Source organism: Alosa sapidissima, chromosome 7 (genome assembly GCF_018492685.1).
Source record: "Alosa sapidissima isolate fAloSap1 chromosome 7, fAloSap1.pri, whole genome shotgun sequence".
Classification (NCBI taxonomy): Eukaryota; Metazoa; Chordata; class Actinopteri; order Clupeiformes; family Clupeidae; genus Alosa; species Alosa sapidissima.
This window is the reverse complement of record NC_055963.1, coordinates 16,087,020-16,110,560: the sequence shown is the minus strand read 5'-3', so window position 1 is coordinate 16,110,560 and position 23,541 is coordinate 16,087,020. Positions and strand designations below refer to the sequence as shown.

Below are 23,541 nucleotides of genomic sequence, written 5' to 3'. Positions count from 1 at the left end.
CAAATGAAGAAATCTATGTGTCTATGTATGTTTGTGTGATTTGTGTTGTGTTGTGTTGGAGAAGCTGTGTGTGTGTGTGTGTGTGTGTGTGTGTGTGTGTGTGTGTGTGTGTGTGTGTGTGTGTGTGTGTGTGTGTGTGTGGTTTTGTCATTAGTGTGCCTTAGGAGGCAGTAATAGGCACTGGGAGGTCTTGAGGTCTGGTTATCCCCTGTGCATCTAACACAATTATTAGCTACTGTTCCACTCGGTCTATATATACCAAACCTGTTTGATGTGGATGAGTGTGATGTTGAAAGAGAGCACTAAATCTTCTACAGCATGTTAGTGTGTTACTTTCTGTGTGTGTTTGAGTTGTGACTCTCTGTTCACAGTCTTTTTGTGTGTACTTTACGTGTGTGTGTGTGTGTGTGTGTGTGTGTGTGTGTGTGTGTGTGTGTGTGTGTGTGTGTGTGTGTGAGAGAGAGAGAGTGAGAGTGAGAGTGAGATAGAGAGAGAAAGAGAGGGAGAGAAAAAGAGCACAACCCCTTTGTGTTTATGCATGTGAGTGTGTACGTGTGGATATGAGTGCGTGTGTGTGTGTGTGGGTGTGTGTGTGTGTGTGCGCGCATTTGTTTATGCATATGCGTGTGTACGTGTGGATGTGCGTGTATCTTTGTTATGTGAGAGGAGGTAGCCATGTCTCTTCCTCTCTCCTCTCACCCACTCCATCTCTCCTCTGACCGGACCCGTGGTCTGGAAGCAGTCTGCTGCGGCTTCACAATTAGAGGCTCTCAGTACCATCACACACACACACTGCGGCCAGCTGCCCTGTCTTTTCAGGGGCAGTTTACATATGTGTGTGCGTCTGTGTGTTTTTGTGTGTGTGTATGTTTGTGTATGTCTGTGTGCATGTGTTTGTGTCTGTGTGTGTCTGTGCGTATGTGTCTACACGTGAAAAGTCACTGTGCCCAGCTTACCTCACGCATGGCCTGATCTCTGTCTGGACGAGCCTCTGTCCCTCTTGAAGTGGTTCGGGCATGGTCTCTCTCATCTCCCACATCTGGAGACTGTTTTGCCTCGCAGTTTTCATAACAGTGGGCCAGCCGCAGCAACCGGCATGTAAAGCCTGGGGCAACCAGGGTCTTTAGAGGCTGCCCTGAGGGAAGAAGAGAAAGAGAGAGAGAGGGAGAGAGAGAGAGAGAGGGAGAGAGGGAGCAGCAAAGGAGAATGAGAGAGGCAGAAAGAAAGAGAGAGGGAGAGATAGAGAGAAAGAGAGAGAGAGACAGAGTGGGAGAGAGAGACAGACAGACATAGATAGAGAGCAGCAAAAGGAAATGAGAGAGAGAGAGAAAGAAAGAGAGAGAGCAAGGCAAAGGGAGTGAGAGGTTGCGATGATGGTGTCGTGCCAATAAATCTTGTTGGGTTTGAATTTGAGACAGCAAGATGGACAGATGGCCAATTGAAAGTACAGATGGATAGATAGAGAAAGAGAAAGAGGAGAGAGGGCAGAAGGAAGAAATGGTAGAGAGAGAGAGAATGTATTACAGACAGACAGACATACAGATAGAGAAATAGAGAGAGAGAAAGAGAGGGAAGGGGAGGAAAGGGTGTAGAAAGATGGAGGGATGACAGAGAGCAAGAGAAAGCAAAGCAAAGATCTATATGGAGAGAGAGAGAGAAAGAAAGAATAGAGAGAGAGAGAGAGAAAGATGGAGAGAGAACGATGGAGAGAGAATGAGAGAAAGAAAGAGAGAGAGAGAAAAAGAAAGAAAGAGAGGGTAGAGTGCAGAGGATGTGCTGAGGTCAAGCAGAGAGTGTGTGTGTGAGGCTTTGAGATGGACCAGGATATGGTTCTCTGCCAATGGAGGTGAAGGTGGTGGTTGACGTTAGATGAGATGGCGGTGGAGGTTGTTAATGTTAGATGAGATGGCGAGTGCTTCAAACTTCCCCACATAGTTTGGCTGGATTCCTCACATTTTACTACTCTGTTATTTGTGTGTGTGTATATGCTTGCGTGTGTAAGTATTTGTGTGTCTGTGTGTGTGTGTGTGTGTGTGTGTGTGTGTGTGTGTGTGTGTGTGTGCGTGTGTCACTGCCAGTGCTTATGTGGAGTCTGGGGTGAAGTTCAGGACATTGTTGTGATCAACAGTTCATGTTCTAGTCCATGCAGCATCCATGTTTGATCAGAGTTTTGAATGTTAATGTCCGTCACTGTGATGAATATGGACAATAAAAGTGGTTTCTGGGTGATTAACATTTTTCTGAAAAGGTCCTCATACTTTTGGTCTGTTTTGTTGTTGTTTTTCAAAGTCTGGGGATTTTACATCCTCAAAGACGTGAGGATAACTGTTTATATTCCTTTGTTCAGACAGAGGGTCAATGTCTGTGTGTGTGTGTGTGTGTGTGTGTGTGTGTGTGTGTTTACGACGATGGTGGGTGAGATGGCACCCTCATCCTGTCTCATGATGTGGGATAGAGGGATATGAAGGGAGGAGAGGAGGAGAGGGGAAGGAAGTTAGTGGTCATAGGGGCTGCAGGAGGACTGAAAAAGAGACAGAGAGAGTGATTGGAGGATTTTAGGAGCAGGCACCATGCGGGTGTACGTGTGTGTGTGTGTGTGTGTGTGTGTGTGTGTGTGTGTGTGTGTGTGTGTGTGTGTGTGTGTTTGAAGTAGTGAGGGCTAGACAAAACTATCTCTCGTCAGGAAGAACAGACCCTTTTGTTAGGGGGAAATGGACACATTGAGAGTCCTCCAGGGAGAGAAAAAAAGAACAGGAGGAAAGAGAAAGAGAAGAGAAAGAGGTGGGGAGAGAGAGAAACAAAAGAGAAGAGAAGAGGGGGGATTGGGGGAGAGAGAGACACAATACAGAAGCCTCGAAAAGAGATGGAGCAGAATGATAGCATGGTGTGGAGGGAAAGAAACCGATCAGGGCGAGAATGAGAGAGAGAGAGAGAGAGAGAGAGAGAGAGAGATGGGGGGAGGAGAGGGAGAAAGAGAGAGAAAGAGAGAAGGAGTTTAGAGAGATTATGGGAGGGGAAATCTTGTCGCCAGCTCAGCTGCTCTTTGCGGTTTTCCCCACTTTAGTGCTCATGCTGCAACTATGCTGATGTGTGGTTCCTCCACCACTGCTGAAGCTCAGCAGCACACGGTGCCTCTCCCCTTCTGTTCTGGCCATGAGAGAATGGGTTAGGCATGTGTGTGTGTGTGTGTGTGTGTGTGTGTGTGTGTGTGTGTGTGTGTGTGTGTGTGTGTGTGAGAGTGAGATAGAGAGAGAAAGAGAGGCAGAGAAAAAGAGCACAACCCCCTGTGTGTGTGTGTGCGTGTGTGCGTGTGTGTACCTATATGTATGTGCCAGTGTGTGTATACTCACACCTCACACATGTACTATACATGACTGCATGTATGTGCATGTGCCTCTGTATGCTGTTATGTGTGTGTATGTGTACATCCTTTCCACCTGATGACCCCTTTCCACCTGATGACCCCATGGTTTCAGCACGGATCTCAGATTGCCTCTCAGACATAGCTACATGGATGAAGGCACACCACCTCCAGCTGAACCTCTCCAAGACTGAACTGCTGGTCCTCCCACCTAAACCTACCATACACCACAACATCAACATCAAATTTGACTCACTGTCTGTTTCACCTACCAGGACTGCAAGAAATATAGGAGTTGTTCTCGACAACCAACTAAACTTCTCAGATCATGTTGCCTCAGTCGCCCGGTCATGCCGTTTCGCACTCTACAACATACGGAAAATCAGGACTTACTTGACTCAAGATGCTACCCAACTTCTGGTTCAGGCAATAGTCATCTCACGACTCGACTACTGCAACGCCCTCCTGACAGGTCTCCCAGCCTGCGCAGTGAAACCACTTCAGATGATCCAGAATGCGGCGGCGCGCCCGGTCTACAACCAACCCAAAAGGGCACATGTTACCCCGCTGCTCATCCAGCTACACTGGCTACCTATGGCGGCCCGCATCAAATTCAAGGCTCTAACGCTTGCCTACAAAGTAATCTCCAGTTCTGCTCCCACCTACTTGAATGCCCTCATACAGACATACGCTACCTCCAGACCGCTGCGCTCCTCAGACGAACGATGTCTAGCTCTACCACCGGTACGCTCAGGCCAATCCAAACTTTTCTCATCTGTTGTTCCTCATTGGTGGAACACACTGCCAGTTCTTACAAGGGCAGGGACATCCCTCTCCATTTTCAAAAAACTCCTAAAGACCCAGCTCTTTAGAGAACATCTCCTCTCATAGCAACACTTACAACAAGTCTTGCTGATCCTAGCACTCACCAGCCGTCTTAAACTGACACGTAACTGTTAAAAACAGCACTCACTGATGCACTTATTCTTACTGTACTCTAATTTTTTTAAATTGTCCTAAAATTGTTGAGAATTGCTCTAAAACTTAAACTGTTTACCATGTTGTTAGTCGCTTTGGCTAAAAAAGCGTCAGCCAAATGTAATGTAATGTAATGTAATGTACATGTTCACATCTTCGTTTTGATCTTCCCATGTGAATGTGCACATTGTGTGTGTGTGTGTGTGTGTGTGTGTGTGTGTGTCCGTGTCCGATAATGAAATCAGGCCTTCAGATGGGCCATAGCCGATCCCATCACACACTTGAAGCTGCTGGATCGCCTGGAATGTGAGAACATGGATATGCTCTGGTGTGCCCCGCATGACAACAAACATGAGAGAGAGAGAGAGAGAGAGAGAGAGAAAACAAGAGAAAGAAGGAGTGAGATGGAGAGTTTAGGAGAAAAGAGAGGGAGAAGAGAGAAAGGGTGTGCTTGTTTTGCAAACATGGGTGCTCTCGTTAAGCACTTTAGTGTGTTAAATAAATGTTCCTGTTTAGTAGTGTGAGATTGAAACTAGTAGAGGGGAAAAGCGATCCTGACAGATATAGGTCTTTGTAATAATGTATAAAGGAAGCTTCCCTATAGAAATAAACACTACATTACACTACATTGAGTCTATGTTGGGAAAGGCGCACCGTGTAAATCAGTTTAGGTCACCTCATTGATCTTCAATATGCTAAATAGATCGGCTCTTTCATACATGTTGGCATGTGTGTGTGTGTGTGTGTGTGTGTGTGTGTGTGTGTGTGTGTGTTTATTTGTATGTATGTGTGTGTGTATGTCAGTGGGATTGTATGGGAGTGGGAGTGTATTTGTATGTGTGTGTGTGTGTCTGTTCCTGTGTGAGTGTGTGTGTCCATGTTTTGTATGAAGATGTAAACCACAGTGGGGGAGTTCCTTGAGGAAGACAGTGTGGTGCTCTTTGGTTGGGTTAAATCCAGGTTGCCATGGAGAGGCATTATATAGACGCCCAGTGGGACTCAACATGGAGACACTGGACTTTATCACAGTCTACCAGTCATCCATAATATCAAAGGGAGACTTCATTAGATACATACAATCTCACAGCCATATTTCCCTCAGAGACGTTTTCTATTAGTCACATGCAGAGTCACTCCCGCCACTCGATGATGAGGCCACCTGCCGACAGAAATTCAATCTGTCTCCCAGAAACACTCACACACACACACACACACACACACACACACAGACACAGACACAGACACAGACACAGACACAGACACAGACACAGACACACACACACACACACAAAAGCACTCCACTCCCCTGCGGGGGCTGTTTTCAGTGGCGTTTAATATTTCATCTCCTGTGTTGTGTTGTCTCTTTCAATCACAGAGGACATCTTCATCCAGCACGGCAGGGACAAGAAAAACCCTCTCATCTATGGGCTCTTCACGACCACCAGGTGAGCTCACACACAGACACACACACACACAAACACACACACACACACACACAGACACCTACACCTCTACACACACCTACATCTCTACACACACACACAGGCGCGTGGGAACATATTTTTGACCAGGGGTGCTGAATAACAAAATAATGGATGTCCGACGATTTCTCCTCTAGCATGATATGATTCGAATTTAGACAGCTAAATACGCCATTTCAGCGTCGTGTATGAGTAGACCCTCTGGTAGACCAAGAGAGAGCAAGTAAGAGCAAGAACAGCCACATTCCACTGCAACTATGCGCAGCACTTGCCACTCCGACTCATCAATAAAAACTGCGCGCACACACCAGACCCATAGAAGCGCACTTGACTTTACATCATTAAACTATTTCAGTATATTGCTTTTCTGATTGTCAAAACCACACCAGAGATGTTTGGCTTGAAAATATAATTAGGCTGCAATGACCTACAATGGCAAACAATTTCTGAGTAGCCTAACTTATGGCGTCTCCACTCCACAGCAAAAGTGTCCTAACCACCAATTACAGCGGTTTCTATCTGAGCGACTCCAATAGTGAAAGGATTTCCGTGTCATATTTCGGTGGCACTAGCTAAGCTGTCGTGGAACTCGAGATGACTACTAGGTTCTTGGATTTGGGCTAGATCAGCCACATTGCCTGACACTAACAGAAACTGAGTCGTACGTGAGGTCGTGGGCTTGCCAAAGACTAATTGCAAAAGATGCATCCTACCTCATCTGTTGTGGTTTGGTATTCGAAATTGGGCTTTTCACAATCCAATGATATATCCAAAGTGCAAACTAGTTGGTGATGGTATATGGAAACTGGCAGTATGCATGCTACACGGAGTTCTAACAGGTGCATGGCCTAATAAGCAGGCAAGATATAACCCACGACCGTCATGGTCTCGTTATCAATTCGTGTTTGTGGTAATAATGGCAGCAACAATAAAACCATCTTGATCTTCATCATGTTGACAGATCAGCAGCCTCTGGATGGTCATATGCATAGTTAGCCTACCTTTAGTTTGCATTTACATTTTAAACACTGAATCTACTGTCTTTACTGCCGGGAGAGAAAAAAATCCTGTATTCTTTTCTGTAGCCTAATATTCTTTTCTCGAAGTCAACTAGCCTGCTTGCAACGTCTCTCCTCAGCGAGTCACGTCACTTTCACTTCTATAGCTAGACGATAACGTTTAATCTATGGATAGCTATATTCAAAGCTATCCATAACCTTTTTTGCTATTTGCCTATTTGACAACAAATATAATGACAAACTGCGAATTTGTAGGCCTATATTGACAAAAAGCAAGGGGTGCTGCAGCACCCTCAGCACCCACCTTCCCGCGCCCTTGCACACACACACCACATAACGGCAGGGACAAGAAAAACCCTCTCATCTACAGCCTCTTAACAACCACCAGGCGGCCTCACACTCATACACACCAGACTGTCTCACACTCATACACACAAACACACAAACACACCTACACCTCTATACACACACACACACACACACACACACACACACACATACACACCACATAAACACTCATATGAACTCAGACAAACACAGACACACACACACACACACACACACACACACACACACACACACACACACACACACACACACACTGACCTCAGCTGGCCCCAAACCCACCACTGTGAGTGTATATATTTACCCAGTGGCATGGATTTCCACCCTATTACATGCCACCACTCCATAACTTAATCATGGCCAAACAGAGTAGTATTCAGCATGGGACAATAACGGCAGCCAACTGACCAGGGTCAGCTGTTGGGAGCAATAAGTGGCGGCCAGTGAAGACTCTCTAAGTCCACAGCGCCCCCTGTGGGTGACATGAGGGGGCAACACCCACACCAGGCATGGTGGTCCTAAAAATAACCGCATCACATCATGAATTGTACTGAGACTTTTATGAAGTGTTTATAAAGTGATTGGTGGTATGACATAGTGAAGACAAAGTTTAGCTGGGTCTGAGCTTCCTGAATCTTTCTTTCTGTCTCTCTCTGTCTCTCTTTCGCTCTCGTGCTCTCTCTCTCTCTCTATCTCACACACACACAGACACACACATGGTCACTCATGATGCTTCACAGAGGAGGGTGGAATGAAGTCATGTTTTAAATTTGTGTCCAAGGGTGTGCACTGGTGTGTGTGTGTGTGTGTGTGTGTGTGTGTGTGTGTGTGTGTGTGTGTGTGTGTGTATTTGTGTGTACAAGGGTGGGGAGGCAGCAAATGTTCATATTTTCCAAATTCAGACCTTTAGATGGCACGACAGATACAGTAATTCTCTAAACAAATCACGATGACAGACTCTACCACTATACCACTATACAAGTGTTTGGCAGAAGTCAACTGTGTTAATACTGCACCAAAGCAAATATGTGTGTGTGTGTGTGTGTGTGTGTGTGTGTGTGTGTGTGTGTGTGTGTGTGTGTGTGTGTGTGTGTTATGTGTGTGGGCACCCTGAATATTTATGAATATATTGATTCTGGGATTGAATAACATGGGTGGTGCCCTTGACAAGTGGAAATACTGACATTGGAAGTATTACGTTTCACAGTTTTCTACTTTCATATTGGCACAACAATCAGTCAAACTGAAGATGAATGGCACTAGTGTACTCTGAGTCTGATCTCCGGCCAGTGCTGCAAAGCCACTCGCCTTAAAAACCCGAGCCTATTCTATACTGGGGCTTTTTATTGGTATGGCAAAACCTTGACCAAGTGTCAGTCTACATACTCTGAGAAATTGCAGGGCTTAACTCCATTCATTGCTTGTGTTTGTGCACGTTGTTATGAGCTGCTAACCCAAACGCCATCTCTAATTACCATCTTGTATACATACATGTCTTAATGAATCACACTGTATACTACATACCCTGTATTTAAGGTTTTTTTGGAATTGACAAGGTTTCAAATTAAGGTTTCATTTAATTGACTGACCATGTTTCCAAAGTGATGTGTTGAATAGATTAAGTTTTAAATTAGGTTTTTAAAAATTATTTGACCCAATTGACCATCTCTCTCTCCTCTCTCTCTCTCCTCTCTTTCTCTCTCTGTGCCAGTGATGTGTTGAATGGCTCAGCAGTGTGCGTGTACCGCATGCAGGATGTGGCCCGAGCCTTCAAAGGCAACTTTTATCACAGGGAGGGACCGCAGTACAAATGGGCCGAGTTCACAGGCCGGGTGCCCTTTCCAAGACCAGGAACTGTAAGCATTATATTTTATACAATTACCTATACAATACATATACATATTCCTATACTATTACCGTATACATATTATATACGTATTATATTGGATACTATATAAAATAGTAATATAGTGCTATGTAAATGGTAAAAAATCATAATTTGTTGTGGTGTACTTACTGACCAGTGATCATAGCTATACATATCTCTATGTTCCTGTAGTGTCCAAGCAGCACCTATGGGAGTTACATGTCCACTCGCGAGTACCCTGATGACGTCATCTTCTTCAGTCGCACCCACCCTCTGATGCAGGAGGCGGTGCTTCCACTGGGTGGGCGGCCCTTAGTCATACGAGTGGGAGTGACTTATAAGTTCACCCGACTGCTGGTGGACAGGGTGGAGGCTGTGGACGGACAGTATGATGTCCTCTTCATCGGCACAGGTGTGTGTGTGTGTGTGTGTGTGTGTGTGTGTGTGTGTGTGTGTGTGTGTGTGTGTGTGTGTGTGTGTGTGTGAATGCTGCATACATGCATGTGGTAAAAAATAGGTTAGGCTTTCAGAATCCAATTAGTGAACAAATTCCATTTACCATTAAAGCAAAAATGTAAGGTACATTATTGCCTGGGGCATCCGTGTGGCCAGTGTTATGATGATGTGTTGGTATAACACACTTCATGGCCACGTAATAACACACACTGATATGTTCTGCTGTGTTAAAACAAACACTGAAATGTGTTATGCTGTGTTATAACACAAACTGATATTTGTTACACTAAGTTATAACACACACTGATGTTGCGCTGTGTGTGTTCCAGACTCGGGGCTGGTGCTGAAGTCCATCCCTCTGCCTAGAGAGCATGGTCAGGACATCACTCTGGAACAGATGCAGGTCTTTAAGGTAACTACAGGAGACGTCCACTGAGAGAGAGGCCCTCAGCAGACCATGACCTCCAGCTACTGCTCAGATAGTCTCTGGTCATTACACTAGATGAGTTATCTTCTGTAAAATGATTATGCTCTTTATAAAATTGTTTGTCAAATGTTATTATGTTTTCTATGATCTAATCTACTGCTCAGATAGTCTTTCTGGTCATTACATTTAAAGGGCTTTTTTCTTTAAACTGGCTATCTGCAGTGTATTCTTATTAGATTGCTCTCTCTCTCTCTCTGTCTCTTTCTCTCTCTCTCTCTCTCTCTCTCTCTCTTTCTCTTTTAACCCACAGCACAAATCGCCTGTGACTGCCATGACATTGTCTAAGAACAAGGTGAGGTTTTACACACAGATGTGCACTGCACACACACACACACACACAGAGAGAGAGAGACACACACATTTTAGCACATAGGTGTCTTGGGAATCACATTGTGCCCCCATAGTGTCACGTATGTGATAAAAGACGCTCGAGATGCAGATTCACACCATTAATGAGTGCCAGAGTGTGTTCGCTTGGTCGTCATAGCAACACGTTTAGAAGTCCTTGAGGAACGAATCGAGGCTATGATTATATGTTCATGCCCGCATCTGTGCCTTGGGTGTGTGTGTCTTGCTGTCTGTGTTGTGGTGCATTTTTATTCCATAATAATACTATAATAAGGTTCTGTGGGAGTATAAGTTGGTCACAATGACTGTATATAAAGTCATTGGTTGGTCATAGTCATACACAGCCTACTATGGGTGGATATGTATTTTAGTGCTGTCTGTCTAAATTAGTCTTTATTGACATTGTACTCTGTATTTCCCTCTGTGTGTGTGTGTGTGTGTGTGTGTGTGTGTGTGTGTGTGTGTGTGTGTGTGTGTGTGTGTGTGTGTGTGTGTGTGTGAACAGCAGTGGCTGTTTGTAGGTGCGGCGGAGGGTGTGGCACAGCTGGGGCTGTTCCAGTGTGAGCTGTACGGTCAGGCATGTCCAGAGTGCTGCCTGGCTAGAGACCCCTACTGCACCTGGGACGGCCACGCATGCAGCCCCTACATGCCCATCGCACGCAGGTGAGGGGTCAGCTCAAACACACACACAGACATACATGTACACACACACACACACACACACACACACACACACACACACACACACACACACGCACACACACACGCACATCCACACGCACACACACGCACATCCACACACACACACACACACACACGCACACGCACATGCACACGCACATGCACATTTACACACACTCACACACACACACCACACACACACACACACACACACACACACACACACACACACACATATGATCAACAAGGTAGTCTCTTAGGCTCACTATAACACCCATGTTGTATGTAATGTGTGCAGGAGAAATACCCGGCAGGTGGGAGACGCAGGGGATCCTCTCAATCAGTGTGTCAGGCAAGGAGGTGAGTGCTGCTGTCTGACTGAATGACTATCTGACTATCTGTCTGACTGACTGCCATTTCAAGCCAAGTCAAGTCAAGTAAAGCCTTATTGTCATCATTGCCGTATACAGTACAGTACATAAACAGCAGAGAGAAAAAGATGCACTCCGAGTCCTTGGGGCAACATAAGGAAAATGCAGACAATATAGCAGGATAATAATATTCCTCCTTGGTCAAGTAAGAAATAATGTATATCTGAAAGGAAAAAATAGATATCATAGATGTATGGATATATAGATCATTTATTTATGCTGAGGGAAATCTGGAGCACAATGAGGAGAGATGCATCTGATGTGAAATAAAGTACAAACGGTGAGAGTGGAGAAGTCTCATTCAATTGCCCTCACAGTCACCCACAAGCATCACCCATGCAACAGCATCTGACTCCAGAACTGTTACAGCCCTGATCAGACCCAAATCTATTACAGATTTACCCTCCATCTCTCCGATAGAAAAGGCCAATTTGTTTGATTTGATTTGCTTAAAAAGCTAAAGACATGCTTGACTGATATCATGATATTATCCGATAAGCTTCATAAACTGCGACAGAAAGCCAACCAGCCTTTGCCGTAACCCTTTGGAAATAACGCAGTCAGCCCACATGTAGTCCGTCAATCATGACTAATTAAGAACTTCATAGCACCGAGCACAGATGGCGATAATTACGACTCTCCAGAGTCTCTTCCCCGCGTGAGCTGTCACGACTGCGCACGGGAGGCATTTGTTTTTGTTTATTTTTATTTACTTACAGATCACTCTCTCGGTAGTCAGTCCTGTGTCGTTTTTTTCCCTCTCCTTATTATAGACTGTTTATTTTCTGGTGTCTGGAAGGATTTTCTAATGCGATTAGTTGTCATCTGCCGGCTGAAGTGACTCACACACCAACCGCTGTTAAAGGAAGAGAAGCCAAAACCGTCGTTGCAATCTGTGAAACCAAATGTGTGCAGCGCATCACCAGTGTATGACCGTTGGCTTTTTATCAGAGCATATGAATCTGCTTTGGTCTGCTGTCATGCTGCATGCTTTCAATTTAAATCTCATTTCTACCGATATATTTCTTTTTGTGAGGTTTTTGGTGTTGCCAAGAAGGCTGTGTTCAAACTCAAAGCAGTAGAGAGATTCACAGCTTGCAATGAAGGACACATGTGACCTATAAAAAAAAAAAGTGTGTGTGTAACTGTGGAAGGAGGTGAGAGACAGTGGCCTTGGGATTTTGGCTCTGAGGAGGAAGGCCCTATAAAGTACAGTCAACTCTCAATGTATATGGTGTTGGTTAATGGAGGACACTTGGTCAATTCCTGCTGTTTTTAAATGTATAATATAAAAAAGGGAACTGGAAGAGCACAGACCTTAACCTAGGCCAAATGTCCTGTCTCACAAAGGGAAACATTATTCATGAATCCTCCCCAAAATGTAATTGGTTCTTTCTTGGTCCATGCTTAACCTTTCAAACAAGTTCCATGCAAATAGGGCCAGTGTTTTTCTCTGTAATACTGCAGACAAATAAACCAACCGAAAACCTATCCTCCTTGGCATAGTGGGTTAAAAGTGCCTTGCTGACTTGCCTTGTCTCCTGGTACTGAAATTGATGTAGAAATGTAACTCTTTTGTTTGCAGCTGGGCTGCAGGTAGAAACAGAGAGGAGGTCTATAGTGGTTGCCGTAGGAAACAGCACTTACTTGGAGTGTCTCCCAAAGTCCCATCATGCCTCTGTGACCTGGTTGAAGGAAACGGGAGAGAACAGCGCTGAACTCCATCAGGTAGACTATACACTGTCTACACAACCTCTAAACAGGTCTCTCTACAACACACATGTCTCTACCCTTCAATATGCACAGAGTTGTACACAGTACAATATATACAAAAAGTGTAGACTCTTAAAACACACACACACACACATACACACACACTCACACTCATGCATATACAGAGAGAGAGAGAGAAAGAGCAATAGACACTGTATTATGCATACAGGCTGTTACACATATACAGGTGCTGGTCATATAATTAGAATATCATGAAAAGTTTATTTATCAACTTTTTGATGATATTCTAATTATATGACCAACACCTGTATGTCTAACACACTGAAACATGCCTTCTCAGAGTACATTCTCAAATATCCCCTCACACTCTCTCCTGTTATCTGAAGTTGACGTTCGGGGAGAAGTTGTATCGTTGTGTATTCTGTTGATGAAATGGAAGGTTCTCCTCACACTCTGTCCTGTTGCTTTGAAGGTGACATCCGGGGAGAAGCTGGTGGTGATTGACAGGGGGATCCTCATTCCGAGGGCGGAGCTTGTCCATGGGGGCGTGTACCACTGCCAGCTGGAGGAGCATGGCTTCCACTGGACAGCGGTCACCATTCACTTAAACGTGATTGGTCCTGCCCTGGTGTCCATCCCCGCCCCAGGCTCCACCCAGTCCTGGTTCCAGGATGTGATGTCGCTGATTCACCCGAGCGACCTGAAGCAGCGCTGCAGGGAGCTCAACCAGCGGCACCATGGCAACCGGGAGCGGGAGCGCCACCGTGGGCGCAAGAGGGGTGACCGTCACAGGGAGGGAGGGAGATCGGGAGGAGGAGGAGGAGAGGGGAGGGGGAGGAAGAACAGGAGCAAGGCGCCAACTTCGGCTCAGAGACAGCCCAGGAGTACATAGCCTTCACGCTGAAGTTGGTTTCTCTCTAACACTCGTACACACACACACACACACACACATACATACACACACAGACATTTAAACACACACACTGACAGATACGCACAATCACACATAGACACACACACACTGACATATAAATGCACACTACACAAATATACAGAGGCATACATCCAAATACAGATATGTAAGCAAACATCAGTATTCAACATGCCCTCATACACACAACCAGGAATACACACACCTTGCACATGATCAACACCGACCACACAAGCACACATATTTAAGCTGATGGACTGGAGTTGTGTTCAACGAAGGATCGTCTTGTGGCGCCCGGTTGCTAAGCAGCGGATTTTGAAGGACTGTAGGTGAAGGCTAAAGGACGTGGTCAGCATGAGCGGGCCATAGAGACTGAAAAAAAACAAAACAAATCACACTCAAAGAGAGACCATATCCGTCCCATCTGAGAGCCCAGAACGACAGAGAAACCATGAAGATTGTACTCAAGAGAAGTCGGGGGCGCGTCCAGGGCTGACCCTAAAGAGACTGGGGGTGTAAAGTAAAAGCACAATATCTTCTCTTCTCTGACATGTTACACACACACACAAATGTATTATGCTGAAATGTACGTACTTTTCTTATTTAACTGTTATTTTTTTGTATTTATTTCTCTTTTTCATTCATATCATCTGTGATTATTCATGACTCAAAAAAGAAAACAAAAAGGCTTGTTGTTAGTGGAAACGTGGGAATGTCAGATGTTAGAACTTGTTACACTTATGACAATATTACACTTATTGTTGAATGTGATGGCAGAGTGGCGAGAGTGTTCAGTTTTATATAAGCTTCAAAGATGATTGATGACATGTTTTGCAAAAGATGAACAAAAAGAATCAGTCCAGTCCAGGGATGTCTTTGTGACTCATAAGTAGCCTACAGCATCACAGGCTCAAAGATAATCCCTGATGTTCGGCTGGTCACAGTGAATGTGGGTGGGTTTAGTGCTACCTGGTTTCGCAAGATCATTGGCGCTGGCCTCCTTTCATGTCTGCCGAACAATTCAGTATTGTATTGTAAGCGCATATTGAAGCACCTTTGTTTTGATAAAAAGAGAGAAAAAAAAAAGAAAATGGGATTTAGGGTGTGTGTGTGTGTGTGTGTGTGTGTGTGTGTGTGTGTGTGTGTGTGTGTGTGCGCCTTTCCTTGGGCTGAATGATGTGACTCCGACCACCCAATAATCTCTCCTTTGACACAGGATGGAGTGTTTTATCTCTAGATTATCCCACATATGTGTGCATGTCATCCTCTTACTGATGTAATTCTCTTCAAGATGGCTGTCTCCTGTCCACTCCCCTCCCCACTCAATCACTCTGCCATACACTTTTAACATCTTTTATTTGCTGCAGTGACTCTGTGAACGAAATAAAGTGTTTTCAATTGTTTCCTCCCCACAAAAGTGGGTGCCTCTGCATCTCTTTTTTTGGCGGCGTTCCCTCTTCTTTTCAGAGTCTGCGGTGTGTGAAATGGAGAGTATGAACTTCCGCTGCCCCCCCCCCCCACACACACACACACACACACACACACACACACCCGCCCCACTCTAATTCTCTCTCCCTCTGTCTTTCCCTCTTTTTCTCCTCTCAGTCACTCTGTGTGTTTCACCCCAGAGGCCTCATGCACGGCACATATTTATACATAAACAGATGAATAATAAGCAGCATTTGGCACTGGGTGGGTGTGCAAAGCGGGCGGCTGCCAGAGACGGCTCACTAATGAGGAGGAAGTGAGCACACAAAAGGCGCTCTGTGTGTGTGACAGCCACTGGCGCTGAGGCTCCGGGACACTGGTGCCTGGAGGGCCCGACGGCACGCCAGCACCTTCAGGAGGGTGAGAGAAGAAGGCTTTGATCTCCCCAGATAGAAGCTGAGAACATGCAGGGAGAGAGACACCCAGGCCAGATCTGTCACAGGGTACAGCTGCTCGGTGTGTGTGTGTGTGTGTGTGTGTTTGATAGAGGATAGAGAGAGAGACAGAGAGAAAATTACAGATAGTCAGAGAGAGAGAGAGAGGTGGAGTTCCAAGGGTGTGTCTCAGTAAAACTAAGCCAAGCTTGGAATCTAACAAGTTATGGATGAAATGATGTCAGTTTATTTGACTTTGAAATATAGGGATAGCCCACAATAGGATCCATAATAAAATTAATTTGACACCCGCTATGGCAGAGTGTTGTGTGTCAAACTAACTGTGACAGATCTACTGTGGCCTGGGTGTGGTTCATGTTTTCAGTTTGTAATGCAGGCAATGTTTACAAATGCGACAGCATAGGCTTGTACACAGTGAGGGTGACAATAGGGTGGATGACATATACATATCTTTGTTGCCCCCTTAGGCCTGTAGCTGGTATTGCAAGTTTAAGCTTTCTCATAAGTTGGCTACATTTTATGATATTAGCCTACAGTGGTGGACCTACTTCTTATTACATAAATCTGGAAAAGATTGGCCACTGAAAGCTATACAGAAAAATGTCAGTACTTTTATGCAGCCCCAGCAGTGTCCATAATTCACAAATAAGACTGAATGTCTATGGTTTCTATTAGCCAATTCCATTGAACCTGAACAGGTCAAATCAATGCATTGCATACTGAAGACTGCATGTGAATAAGAACAACCTCAGTGGCTGCAAATCACGACATTTAGCAGTGCACAGGCCTACATACAGGGCTTTAATTAATATGGCAACAATAAAGTAGTGGCCAATATAGTAGTTGTAATAGTTGTAATTGTAGCCTAGTAGTAGTAGTAGTAGTAGTAGTAATAATAATAATAATAACAATAATAAATATGTGTGTTTGTTTGTATGTATGTATGTATCGTATGTATTATTATTCATATCAACATATACATATGTATAGGTACGTTACGTACACTCATTATGATGTAGCCTACTCAAACATAGGCCTACATTAAAAGTATATCCGGAACCATATGCCTAATGGTATGGTTTAGTACGAAAGTTAAGTCGGACGGACTCAGTTTCCTGGCAACCTTCATCTTTGGGAGGAACTACTAGGTAACGTCAGCTAAATGTTTGTTATTGTTGTTAATTATGTTCTTTAAATGCAGGGGCATGGAACAGTTGACTGTTTCTTTACCGTAATTATGAGGTTATTTGACCGTTTTTGCATTTAATGACGAAATGCTACTCGCACGTTCAGTTAGAACTATCCAACTCAAACTAACGAGGCCTGGCTGTCTTCTCGCCCATAACAGCTATCATACGTTAGCTATTGTTACTAGCATAACGTAGCTCTCTCGCTAGGTGGGCTAATCCTCCTGTTTTGAGTGATAAGAACAGAGCAGCTGTAAGTATCTTTATCCCATATTGCATCATGACAACAGGAGGTCCTTTGTGGTTAACTTGTCAACTTAGCTAGCTGGTTCTTGTACGATAAGTTAGCTAGCACTAGCTAGCTACTTTGACAGGTACCAATTGACTAGCCAAAGTAAGCTAACATTTTACTATTAAGCAGGCTAGGTTACCGTTAGATAAGTGGCGTTAGCTTGCTAGCTATGTTAGTACGTCATTAAAGTTTCGGTTCCTAAAGATGACATGGCGTTGAATTTCATACAGGGTTAGAATAACATCACGGTGTGCATATGACTAATAACGTTGACGTTTGTGATCATTTTATTTATGTTGTCGGCGGCCAGCTGATGTTTTGCCCACAAGCTATTCAACAGCAAAGTTTTTGGGTTATAGTCGACATTTCTCGACCTACGTGAAGTTGTTAAATGTGATTGGTACAATTCCAGGCAGCTAAGGAAGTAGCAGCCAGGCAGTTAGGCCGGTCAATGCAAGTAGTATGGACGAATCTCTTCCAGCTGGTAGAGAGTGTTGTGTAGAACTAGCTACGTATTGGAAACATCTCGAGTCCTTGTATGACCCATGAGCGTAGCTAGGTGTGTCAGGTCTATTGTGTGTGTAGAAGATGTTTTTGATCATACAGTGAGGAATGTTGCAATATTCAAAGCAGATCATGACAACAGCGTTATTGTTGATGTTGATATGGTGATGTCATCAAAGATGGTGAAGAATTCTCATATTCTCAGCAGCAGGAGGGATGAGCCATTCCCCTGTGAGTGGCCAAGATGTCCCCGAGGCAACCAACGGGGTGGACTCTCCAACCTCCCCTGAGATTTCTGACAGGCCTATGCCACACACTCTGAAGTGTGATGGCAGGACCACGTTACAAGAAGATGGTCTAGAGGAGGAGACACAGACTACAACAGAGACTAATGTGGATGCAGACCACATATCTAATAACTCAGCCGCACATTCAAATTCAAACCTGTCACACACTGAAACTCCCGAAACGCACTCCACGTCGCTAACAGACACACACTCACACACACCAAACAGGCATGCAGAATCTCCGCCCAAACATGAACCTCACACAGGTGAAGAAGACCACAATGATTCGGTATTCACTCACATATATGTCACAGATCTCATAGACACAGCAACCAAAGACCGACCACACACAGAAACACACAGCACAGACAGACAACAGCACGACAACGCACACACATACAGTGAAGCCCCAGATGATGATGGAGTGAGAGAAGAGGAGGAGAATGATAGAACAGAGAGAAATGATGGAGAGCAGGGAGAAGACGAGAAGGCAGAGGTAAATATACACTCGTCTCCCTTTATTATCCCTACCTTCCTACCTGTCTACCTACCTATCTACCTACCTACCTACCTACTTACCTACCTTCCGTCCTACCTACTTGACACAAGCAACTCTGACATACAACCATGAGTAATTATTCGTCCATATTGAAGTTTGGTGTGAGTTGGACTGTTTAAGTTAAACTGCCTTTATGATCTCATGATCATAGATCATGAAAATGTAGGATCTGTAGCCTGCAAGTGATGGTTCTACATTGACCTGCTGTAACAAATTAAGGAAACATCAATTTGACAGATACAGTATCCCTTCAATACCCCTTATCAGGAGTGGGTGGACTGTTTATCTAGAAAAGACAACATTGGTTACAATACATATAAAAGCTATATGTGATCTACTATGTTTATTAATGAGTGACTGTACGCTATAGTGTAGGCTGATATATCTAAGTGCTGCACACATTTACACACTTATGAGTCTACACACCTTACATAATTTGGCATGCTTGGCAGAATTGGATTTTATTTGTCATTTGCCACACATGCAAGGAATGGGTTAACAAGGATTTTCTGTTCTGTTGTATTCCTCTGTGCAGCCTACGGAACCATCATCATCATCATCATCATCATCTCGAAACCCTCCTTCTCGTCTCAGCACATCGGCCCCTGCCAGCGGGACCGCCCCCTCCCTAGCGGAGACCGCGGCGGACTCGGACGAAGTGCCTCGGCCCATGCACGTGATGGCGGAGGTGCGCGTGCGCGGCATGCCGGACCGCGTGGTGCGGGGCATGCAGGACAGCAAGAGCCTGGACGAGCTGAGCGGGGCGTGCGGTGGCGGAGGCCCGCGGGGAGGTGCCCGGGGCGGTCAGGCAGAGGGCGGCCGCAGGGCCACCATCTCCAGCGCCCTGGAGCTAGAGGGCACCGTGAGCCATGAGGGAGACCTCACCAACTTCATCTGCAGGAACCTGGAGCAGAAGATCAAGATGAGCTCGCGGCCCAGCCTCGATTGTGACTGTAAGGGTGTGTGTGTGTGTGTGTGTGTGTGTGCGCGCGCATTTAATTTATTTATCCTTTATTTAATTAAGTTGACTTTGAAATCTCTTTACCAAGAAAGCTTGTGTGTGTGTGTGTGCGCAAATTTGTGTGTGTGTACATATGTGTGTATTGCTTGCTGATATGCCAGTCAGTTATTGCAGTTGCATTAAGCTTGTGTTGAGTCTCAGAACATTGTATGCGTATGTCTGCCTCCATTTTTGGAGCTGATTTTGTTCGCATGTGGTTATTCTTTTATTTAATTTCATTTAATTTTTAGTTCATCTGATGTTCATCTGCAACAGTTGGTGGCAAACCTGTATTTAATGAAAATATTTATTATGTCTTTTGAATACCACTTGCACATCCAGTGAGTCTCTCCTGTTTTGCACTTTGTGAGAACCCACCTGTGTGCAGGCTGTTTACTTCGTTGGTCAGATAATCCCGGCTGCATGTTGTGTCTCCTTCTGTCCTCTGATCCGCTCCTGTCTCTCTCCGTTTGTCTAGCGGACTCTAGCTCGGGTTCAGTCCGCGGCCGGGGGTCGATGCGGCGGCCAGCAGACATCCCCCCGATTGACCCGTCCGTCTTGTTGGACCTGCAGAGACACACGCAGGACGTGGCGCAGAGTGTAGAGCTCATGATGCGCAGCCTCAACGGAACCATCCAGAACGTAAGTTTAGTTAGTGGCATGGACCTGCTGGGATAGATGGCCACGGCCACCCCTGTCTCATTGCGGTTCTGCATTGTGGTTTAATCCATTTGGAAAGGATTGTTCCCCCGTTTGCTGTGTACACAGACAGGTGATCTCAACCAATTCACAAAACTGCACAAACCATGTATTTTAGCTTCGATTGTCGTCATGAATTGTCTGCAAATCTCTTTTTAATGCAAGTTATGTTCTGTTTAGGGTTTGACTCTAATTAAACCAGTGTTATATCTGTGTGTGTGTGTGTGTGTGTGTGTGTGTGTGTGTGTGTGTGTGTGTGTGTGTGTGTGTGTGTGTGTGTGTGTGTGTGTGTGTGTGTCCTGCAGATGACAGCCTTGAGTGTCGGCTACATCCAGACGTACAGAGACTCTGTGGATAGCCTCGGAGAGTCTGTGGACATGAGCATAAAGGTGGAAAAATGAGCTATAATGTCTGGTGTCTATATGATCATGTCTGAATGTCTGACTGCTTGCATTGAAGGTCTGTGCATCAATTTCTGCTCTCTTGTGTGTGTGTGCGTGTGTGTGTGCCCTTGTATAGGGAATGTACACGTTGATGGCACGTTGTGAGGAGCTGGACCGCTCCATGCAGCCCATCCACACGCTTGCTGCTCAGATCCGAGATATCAAGCGCACTCTGGATGCCCTGGAGGCCGTCTTCAAGTAACCACTCCACCCCCCCCCTCAGATGTGCTGCTGCTGCTGCTGCCGCTGCTACTGAAAGTAACCACAAGCGCCCCCATCCCCTCAACACCACCACCACCCTCCAAGAGATGTGCTGCAAATAACCACACCCGAAGGGTGGTGTCGCTGTGCCAATATGCCCCCCACTCCCTTCCCTCTATTCGCCCTGCAGACGCTCTTTAATGCAATCATCTGTGTACAGACTCTTAGCTGATAACCGTGTTACCAAATTTTTCGCTACTGATCAAGCCTCTCAGAGATGCTCTGCAGAACAACCCTTCCCCCTCCCCTTTCCTCTCCCCTTTCCTGGACCCTGGGAGTACAATAGAACGGGCGTCATCTCAAGTGGCAGCCTTACTCTCTCTCTCTCGCGCTCTCTCACTCTCATCTGTGACTTCATACAGAGGAGAAGAACGCCCCCAATCTCCTCCACCATACCGTCCAACACAGTACCTACCTTTGGTGGCGTGGTGTTGTCCCCTCTTCTGCGTTGAAGGCTTCAGGCCATGTGCCATGTGTCCTTGAGTGTATGTGGTGTCGACTGTAGAGATGGATGGACCCTGACGTCTGGGACATGGTTGTGGTGACTGATTGACCTGCGGGGTCAGATGAGACTTTAGCAAGAGTACAATACACAGGGATGCACAAGCCACCCTGGTGTCTGTTGCCCTGGAAACGAGTCAGGTACGCTGTTAAGAAGTGTGTGTGCCCACACATAAGTTATGAATTTATGCCACAATGCATTATGTTACTATCTATCCATGTGAAAGACTTAATCTACACTTACACACACCTGAGAAATTGTTGGTTTTGTTTTTTTTCAATACTAACTTATGTGGAGGCTACATTGAGTGTGTGTATGTGTGTGTGTGTGTGTGTGTGTGTGGGCTACATTGTGTGTGTGTGTGTGTGTGTGGGGGAAACATTGTGTGTGTGTGTGTGTGTGTGTGTGTGTGTGTGTGTGTGTGTGGGTGTGGGAAGCATGTTTCCTGACTAGCCATGCCAGAGTTCACTGCATGGATCCTCTCCCCTCTGGCCACTGTACGTAGAGTGGCAATGGACTGAAGCAGGGGATTTTGGGTATTGGAGTTTTTAGAGGGGATGCTTTTTTGATGGAAAGGGGTTTAGGAGGAGGGCTGTTTTCGTTGCTCTGCTCTTGTTGTCTGTTGCTCGATCCAATCAGAAGTAACCTTTGTAGATACTGTCTCAATGTCACTAAAACAATGATTTAGCCAATGTCATGTGTGTATATTTAAAAAAGAGGATATAACAATAAATTTACAAGAATGATGCATAAAAATCCATTGTTTGACTCTAATGTCCTTATGCTTGTCTTGGATTTGATGTGTACACAAACTTGTTTTTAGATCTATGTTTTAAGGAGTTTTAATTTCTTGAAACAGAGTTTTGAAACAGAGAGGTGGTCAACGTGGTCTGTCTTTTGCAGCAAGAACTGAAATCTACAGATGAAGGGTGCAATCATAGAAAATGAAAACACCCTATTTTTGGAAGCTTTCGGATTCAATATTTAACAGCACCAGACAGAGGCTCATATTCTGTGCTGTCATGGGCCAGTTTCTCCAAAATGTGACTGATCAAAGTGTAGAGACAGTCTGTCTGGTGTGGGAGTTGCAGACTGCAATTAGGCTACCGTCTTTGTGAATGCCTATAATTGACTTGTCACGAAACAGTCACCTGTAGATTGAGCATCATTGGCTAAGAATATAAACAACTGATGGCATGACTGCTACCAAAGGCACAATCAACTCGGAGAAAGTTAGCAGTCCACCCTTCGGATCAGCAGCTATACAAACAAACAAAGGCACCAACAAAAACCCACAGCTTCAGATCACTTGAGATTGTGCAGATTTATTGTAAACTTGGGATGGTTTCAGTTTATGGCAGCGGGTGGGGCAGACGGCCAGAAGATAACAGACGGGCTCGGCATGCAAACATGAGATTAGATCATGTGATTCTAAACAAACAGACGTCTGTGACAAGGCGGCCTGCCCATCTCTCTACCGGCTCTGTTACATTCTCCCGGCCGGGCCGATCAGGCCGATAGAGGTATCGCCGGCGCATCTGCCCACAGATGCCGAGGGTTACACTGAGTCTCTCTGCTGGGGGTGCATACGTGTGTAGAGCTGTTTGAATATGTGACCTTTATCCATATGCTTGAGCTTGTGATGTTTCTTATGTGTGTGTGTGTGTGTTGACCTGTGTTTTGTATCAGCCTCTGTGTATGCAGGATCCTCATTTGCACATGTTGCTATATTGCCTTGTGCCAAAATCAAAATGTGCCATACAAAAATGTTTTCTCGTTAATCAACAATCAATACCCAATAATGA

The 23,541-nt window shown here is 45.2% G+C and overlaps 2 protein-coding genes across 6 annotated transcripts in view; both read left to right on the top strand.

The window, feature by feature from the left end:
• sema3h (sema domain, immunoglobulin domain (Ig), short basic domain, secreted, (semaphorin) 3H) overlaps positions 1-15,519 on the top strand; it is a 36,371-nt gene extending 20,852 nt beyond the window's left edge. Inside the window, exons 9-18 of one of the 3 annotated variants that reach the window (XR_006032928.1) lie at positions 5,715-5,784; positions 8,896-9,040; positions 9,244-9,463; positions 9,837-9,919; positions 10,245-10,286; positions 10,848-11,005; positions 11,322-11,383; positions 13,040-13,182; positions 13,661-14,138; positions 14,205-14,221. Coding sequence is in view for 2 of the 3 variants with exons in the window: in XM_042098577.1 (XP_041954511.1) it covers positions 5,715-5,784; positions 8,896-9,040; positions 9,244-9,463; positions 9,837-9,919; positions 10,245-10,286; positions 10,848-11,005; positions 11,322-11,383; positions 13,040-13,182; positions 13,661-14,080 (1,343 nt within the window). In the remaining variant the exon portion in view is untranslated. Of the gene's footprint in view, positions 1-5,714; positions 5,785-8,895; positions 9,041-9,243; positions 9,464-9,836; positions 9,920-10,244; positions 10,287-10,847; positions 11,006-11,321; positions 11,384-13,039; positions 13,183-13,660 lie in introns of all 3 variants that reach the window. The other 2 variants (XM_042098578.1, XM_042098577.1) reach the window with 2 other exon arrangements.
• Positions 15,520-17,067: 1,548 nt separating this feature from the next.
• Positions 17,068-22,492, top strand: borcs6 (BLOC-1 related complex subunit 6). 3 transcript variants are annotated; one of them, XM_042098784.1, is made up of 6 exons: positions 17,068-17,150; positions 18,191-18,768; positions 19,367-19,784; positions 20,310-20,473; positions 20,836-20,919; positions 21,050-22,492. In XM_042098784.1, the coding sequence occupies exons 2-6, from the start codon at positions 18,202-18,204 to the stop codon at positions 21,173-21,175; spliced, it is 1,359 nt and encodes a 452-aa protein (XP_041954718.1). In that variant the 5' UTR covers positions 17,068-17,150; positions 18,191-18,201; the 3' UTR covers positions 21,176-22,492. The 3 variants fall into 3 exon arrangements, with proteins under 3 accessions (XP_041954718.1, XP_041954719.1, XP_041954717.1); XM_042098785.1 differs by having other exon boundaries at positions 17,105-17,150; positions 18,194-18,768; XM_042098783.1 differs by lacking the exon at positions 17,068-17,150 and adding an exon at positions 17,194-17,442.
• The last annotated feature ends 1,049 nt before the right edge of the window (positions 22,493-23,541 follow it).